Consider the following 6,293-nt stretch of genomic DNA (forward strand, 5'->3'; position numbering starts at 1 on the left):
CTTTCCCCTTGGAGACTCCACCTCTTTGATTTTTCACATTTGTATGAACTGGTATGTAGGTGTTATCAAAACCCCTGCTCACCAGCATATAAGAATCCATTCTTACTTTCCAGTATGAATAAATAAGAATTTAGCTTTTCCTATTTCAATGGGCCAAATTAAAAGAAAAAACTGCTAACATTGGTCTACAGCAAGGGAACTGCTAGCCACTCCAGGGTATTTCTCCCTTCTCTTTTTGGGCATTTGACCTCTTGGGCCAGAAGCAGTATGCCACAGCCAACCTTTTTTAAACAATCTAAATGTTTTCCTTTTTTTCTACCTTATATATTAGGCTTAATAAGAAGAACTCCAGTAATTACTTTTATAAACTTTATTACGGAAAATGCCAAACATACAAAAATAGAGATGAACATATATAATGAACCTCATTTTAGCCATCACCCAGCTTCAACAATTATCAAGGCCAATTTCGTTTCATCAATCTTTGCAATGCACTTAACATCCAGATTTACTATTTTGAAGCAAATTCCAAGAATCATATCATATCAGCCACAAATGTTTGAGAATGTAGATGAGGACCCTTCTTTCTAACATAATGATAAAACCATTATCCTAATACCAAATACCCCACCAATGTTCAAATTACCCCGATTGTCTCATAAATGTATTTGTTTTACAGTTCGGTCAAATCACAATTCAAATAAGATCCATACAATTGGTTAATATGTCTCTTAAGTCTCTTTAAATCTATAGGTTCATCCTCCATCTCTTTCATCCTTGCAAGTTATTTACAGAAGAAACTGAGTCATGTGTCCTGTAGTTTCTTATAGTCTGGATTCTGCTGATCTCATCTCCATGGTGTAAAATAATGTTTCTCTGCCCTATTTTCTAAAGATTAGGAATTATTTCTAGGGGCGTGGTCAAATTTAGGTTCAATGTTTGGGCAAATATTTTAAGAGACGGAGTCTCATTATATTGCTCAGGCTGGCCTAAAGCTCCTGGGCTCAAGCTATTCTTCTGCCTCAGCCTCCTGAGGCAGATGCTTAACACTGTGCCTGGCTTTGCAAATATATTTTATAGATGGTGTAGAATACTGCCATCTGGAGGCACATGTCTGGGATGACACAGACATAGGAGTAAGAATTTTTGCTTTCTAGTATCTCACAGCTGCCTTGAAGCAGTTGTGTGACACTTGATAAACAAAAGTCACATATATGCTAGACAGATTAGAAAGGGATTGTTTAACCATTCAGTATCATTACAAAATATGAACTATTTAAACAAATCTTCAGTGATGTCTACCATATTCTAAGCAATATCTTATATGCTAGATATATAAAAAAGACTAAGGAAACAAGTTCCTTGGATTCAAGGGCATATAATCTGGTGGGAAATACAGACACATAATCATAAAAGCACAAAAAAGGCCACAGGTGCCAAGTTAGAATTCTGTACAGATACAGCGGTAGTGCAACAACCTGGAGAATAGTCATTGTAATAAACAGGGAAGAAGTGTCCAAAAGCATAGGATGAGCTGTGTCCTTGGAGTGCGAAAGAGCTCATCTGTGCTTCACAATTCCATTCATCCATTCACATACTTGATCCTTTCAAAGTAAATCTGAACAACATCTATGCCATTCACCTAAAAAAAAAATCTTATTAATAGGGTTTTATTGGTTCATCAATTCCTCTAATCAACAAATATTTATTGAGCTCCTACTATGGCTCATCAACCATTTTGAATTGGAAAAGCCTCCAGTGAATTATCCAATGCAGTTTCCCTGTGAGGCCAGATGAGAGCCTGAGGGAATAACAGATTGTCCCAGGTACATTACGAAGCTGAGAAATCGGGAATACACTTGTAGTAGACATTTCTAATCTGTGGATCAATGACAAATATCTCCAAATTCCAGGCACTGTTTTAGGCTCTGAGGATATGGGGGAGGATTCAGTCTGGGTCCTAGTCCTCGAAAAGTTCATATTCTAATAGGCCAACAGTCATTCAGAAAGATGATTGCAATGCGAGAATGGTGCTGAGAATATTTGTTTTGACTGGTGCTTCCACAAAAGGAACTCTGAAAAAGAAAACTCTGGCCAGCTGTTAGTACTGTAAGCTCTAACCTCCCTTTTCCCAGTCAACAACTATGGAGGGAAGAAATGCTTTTTCTTACAATTGAACTCCACTTAAAGGCAAGTGAGACAAGGAGCAGCTCCAGCATCAGAGCCCTTTAAAGCATCTATCCCACAAGGGCCCTCTAATGTTGCTGTTTCTTTACAAGCTCTTACATATACACACTTCAATTTTTATCGATTTTCTAAATACAAAAATGTTGAAATCTTTACAATGATTCTGTCAAATGAAACTATACACAGGACTTAAAAATATTTATAGCCACCTTTCACCCCTTTCAGGGTTACTTCTTTCAAAGGTGACCTGATCAACAGAACATAGGAAACCTAGAAAATATGTTAACCATCCAGAGCAAATTCTGTATCAAGCAACCAAACTTACCTTTACTCCAACATGTCATCTTCAAAATTTTTTTAGAATAAGAAAAAGTAGGTACTTGTCCAGTGGGGCACGAGGGGAAAGTCAGTCTTTTTGTTTGTTTGTTTTTTTGAGACGAGCGCCCATACTGGAGTGCAGTGGGGCGATCTCGGCTTGCTGCAACCTCCACCTCCCGGGATCAAGCGATTATCCTACCTCAGCCTCCCGAGTACCTGGGATTACAGGTGCGCACCACCATGCCCAGCTAGTTTTTGTATTTTTAGTAGAGACGGGGTTTCACCATGCTGGCCAGGCTGGTCTCGATCTCCTGACTTGGTGATCTGCCTGCCTCCGCCTTCCAAAGTGCTGGGATTACAGGTGTGAGCCACCAAGCCCGGCCCCCCGCCCCCACCCATACTCTCTTCAAAAACTAGGCTTTTCCTCAACTGTCACGGGAGATGAGATCTACAAGAGGAACCTTGAATTTACATAGCGAAACCCAAAATTTCTTAATAGAAAGTGCATAACAGTGACCCATAGAACAAGACTCCATCTCAAAAAAAAAAAAAAAAAGGAACGCAACCCCAAATACCTGTGAATAATGTTTAAGAGATATGACGTAGTCTAGGTTGCTCTAGAAATTAGGAATGATCTTTTCATTTGAATACCCTTTTCACAAAGTAGGCTTTCCTTCTACCTAATTTCAGACATGGATGGGGGAACAGAGGAAGGTCCAGAACAGAGATTTAGGTATTCTAGATGGGATTCCTGACTTTAAGCAAGTATTGAGGCAAACGTGAGAGCTTTTAATTTGGCACCCAGAAAAGGTTGTCCTGTGAGACAAAACAATTACTCTCTATCATTGAGAGGTTGTTCAGGTATCCTAATAGTTTGACAACTCTGTACCAGCTGAACATCACTAGAACTAACTCAGCTGGGATGTAATCGCCATAAAAGATTCCATTCCTGTGGTTACTGAGAGTCAGGGAGGCTTAAGCGGAATGTCACTACATTCAAATATGGGAGGGAGACCACTTTCTTTCAAAAACAAACTTAAATCCAGAGAACCATGGTTCTTCTACGGTATCCAGTAAGGGGCAATGGGAGTTGGAAGTTGAGCATGGGAAATCAAATTCTGTGAATACAGTTTTTCTGGTAAGATGTGCTTGGCTAGCAGATCCCCAGCAGCATCTATTCAATAAGGTTAATCTACATGGGAAATAGCGATTTGAAGTCAGCAGTGAAAAATTACTTGTGAAAATTTTTTGAAAACCAAATGATCCACATAGAAATAGAAAAAGAAATTTCTGAAAGGGGCAAATGAGATCCCATTTCTGAGGCTAAAGTGACTGTCGAGTGCAGAAAGAGCACAAGATGTAGAATTTCCTAATGTTTTTACAAATTCAAAACTGATTTTTTAAACCAACTCCCACCACAGAAAGGCTCCCTGACAAGGGCGAACGCTGTGAAGGAGAAAACAACTCAAGGGAAAAAAATACTAAAAGATGCCCACACAACCAAGCTGGTCAGACTTCAGAGGCCTCCACTACCAAACAAACCACAAGGCTGGTATCAAAAATGCGCACACACGCTCACCCACGACTATGTGTGAAATGTAAAACCAAAAACATCACAGGGCGCACAGGCAGACACACACACACTCCCCACACGCTCCCCACCCACCCCTCGCCCCCCCAAACAGCCCCCAAAAGCAGGGTGAACAGTTAAGGCACCTAAAACCCCAAGCGGCATAGGCTTCCCCGAAATATTTTACAGTGTAACCAAGAAGCGATTTGGAAAGCATCTGAAAAACGTGCAAACTGAAAACAGGGCCTGGCAACAGTTTGCAAGCGTGATTCAGAGGGTCTGCCAAGGAAACAAAAGCCTCCCTCCTCCCAGTGAGACTGCACATGGCACGAGAGGTGCTCCAGGCGGGATGCATTTTAAGCGAGGCAGACAAACAGAAGTCTGTGTGGGCGCGAGCAGTACATACTAGGGATCGCTATCTGGCGAGGATGGGGCCATGGAGTTTCCATGGGTTGGGGAACCGCCCAGCTTTAGTTTCTCCAGATATTCGGCATGCACGGGCTTGTGGCACTGGAGAACCTTGATGGCATCGTCGACTTTGAACCACTCTCGCTTCCTCCCAATGCTAACCGAATCTTCCCAATCCTCCAGCAGCTCCGTGACAGTCAGTACATACACGTACGTTCTGTGCTTGGGGTCCTGGTTCTGTTCGAAGACGCCCAGGAGCCGGCCTAACTTCCCCTTGACTCCCGCCTCTTCGTACACCTCTCGGACCGCCGCACCTCCCGGCTCCTCCTCGGGCTCCATGCCCCCGCCCGGCACGATCCAGCGGTCCGGGTACCGGCTGCTACTCACTAACAGGACCTCGTCCTCGCGCTCGCTCCGGAAGCACAGGCACGCCGCCCGCTTCTTAAACCCTTCGGGGTCGTAGGTCCGCGTCTGGTTGGGTTTGCACTTCATCCTCGAGGCAGCCTCCTCTCGCTGCTCCCTGCTGTGTGGGCCGCTGACCCCGCTGCTGCTGCTGCTGCTGCAGGGGAGCAGCCGAGGTGCTGGGAAGAGAAAGGGCCGAGGCGAGGGGCGGGGAGAGAGAGGAGCCTCCGTCTGCCTGCGAGCCCTGGGAGGGGAGAGATGAAGCTGGGCGGGGCGCGGGTGGAGGCGGGGGCAGCGAGGCGTGTCAGTCAGCCAGTCCGAGCCCGCGACTCTCCACAGAGCCCACCCGCTTCTGCGAGGTGAAGTGCTTTTTCGGGCGAGTCCACGCTCCCGTTCATGTGCGTGTTCGCAGAGGAGGGCGAGGGGCAGGGGCGAGGGCGGGGGGCGAGGGGCGGGAGCGGGGGTCTCCTGGCTCCCACAGCGCGCGAATCCTCGGGCCCACTGCGCAGGCGCTTCGCACTTCTGGGACCAGGAACCTCCTTGGCGCAAAGCGAAATTCACCGCATTGTGACTTTGGCCAAGACTGCCTCCACGTGTGCCTTTGACCCAAAGACACGGTGGCTCGGCAGGACGTTTCACCGCATTGTGACTTTGGCCAAGACTGTCCCCACGTGTGCCTTTGACCCAAAGGCACGGTGGCTCGGCAGGACGTTTCTCCTCTCCCTCCCCACTGCGCTGCAGGAAACCCACACGCAGTTGTTTTACACATGACAGGGGCAAAGGCAGCGTCGTCATCATCCTCCCCCACTATCAACCATTCTGGCTTACTCATGGGACCTGGGCCCTGGTGTTGTCAGAACACCACACGGGATTCTTGGCAGAGTAGCCGGGCATCTTTGCTGAGTCACATGATACAGTCTTATTTCAACAGGTTCCCACCTTGCAGAGCATCTTGGCGCAGCCAGTAATTTAATGCTTTTCTTAAACCCCTGTTCACAACCTGCCTGACCTCCCTGCGCCTCAGTTTCCTCATGGGTACACTCCTCGCCGCCTTGCTGCAGCCATTTGCACTTCGATGCACATACACCTTAAAGACCAGAGCACCACCCATCTAGTAGTCCTGCGTTAAAGCCCAAAGACATTCTCCTATTCTCCACACACTCCACCCTTCTCTGTCTCTTTGATAAGCATCACTTGGGGTTTGGGAAACCATGCATGTGGAGATACCGTCCTATGTCACGATTTTATTTTATTTTATTATTTTATTTTTTGAGACAGAGTCTCTCTCTGTCGCTCTGTCAGGTTGGACAGGTTGGAGTGCAGTGGCGCGATCTCGGCTCACTGCAACCTTAGCCTCCCGGGTTCAAGCGATTCTCCTGCCTCAGCCTCCTGAGTAGCTGGGATTACA

The 6,293-nt window shown here is 45.9% G+C and overlaps 1 protein-coding gene across 2 annotated transcripts; it reads right to left on the bottom strand.

Annotated features, from left to right (window-relative positions):
* Positions 1-359: 359 nt before the first annotated feature.
* On the bottom strand, positions 360-5,716 carry LOC112615933 (diphosphoinositol polyphosphate phosphohydrolase 3-alpha-like). 2 transcript variants are annotated; one of them, XM_025372843.1, is made up of 3 exons: positions 5,580-5,716; positions 4,482-5,064; positions 360-1,642 (listed from the first exon to the last, which is right to left on the bottom strand). In XM_025372843.1, coding segments are annotated over exons 2-3 (495 nt in total). In that variant the 5' UTR covers positions 4,976-5,064; positions 5,580-5,716; the 3' UTR covers positions 360-1,641. The 2 variants fall into 2 exon arrangements, with proteins under 2 accessions (XP_025228628.1, XP_025228627.1); XM_025372842.1 differs by lacking the exon at positions 5,580-5,716 and having other exon boundaries at positions 4,482-5,115.
* Between the last annotated feature and the right edge of the window lie 577 nt (positions 5,717-6,293).

Source organism: Theropithecus gelada, chromosome X (genome assembly GCF_003255815.1).
Source record: "Theropithecus gelada isolate Dixy chromosome X, Tgel_1.0, whole genome shotgun sequence".
Classification (NCBI taxonomy): Eukaryota; Metazoa; Chordata; class Mammalia; order Primates; family Cercopithecidae; genus Theropithecus; species Theropithecus gelada.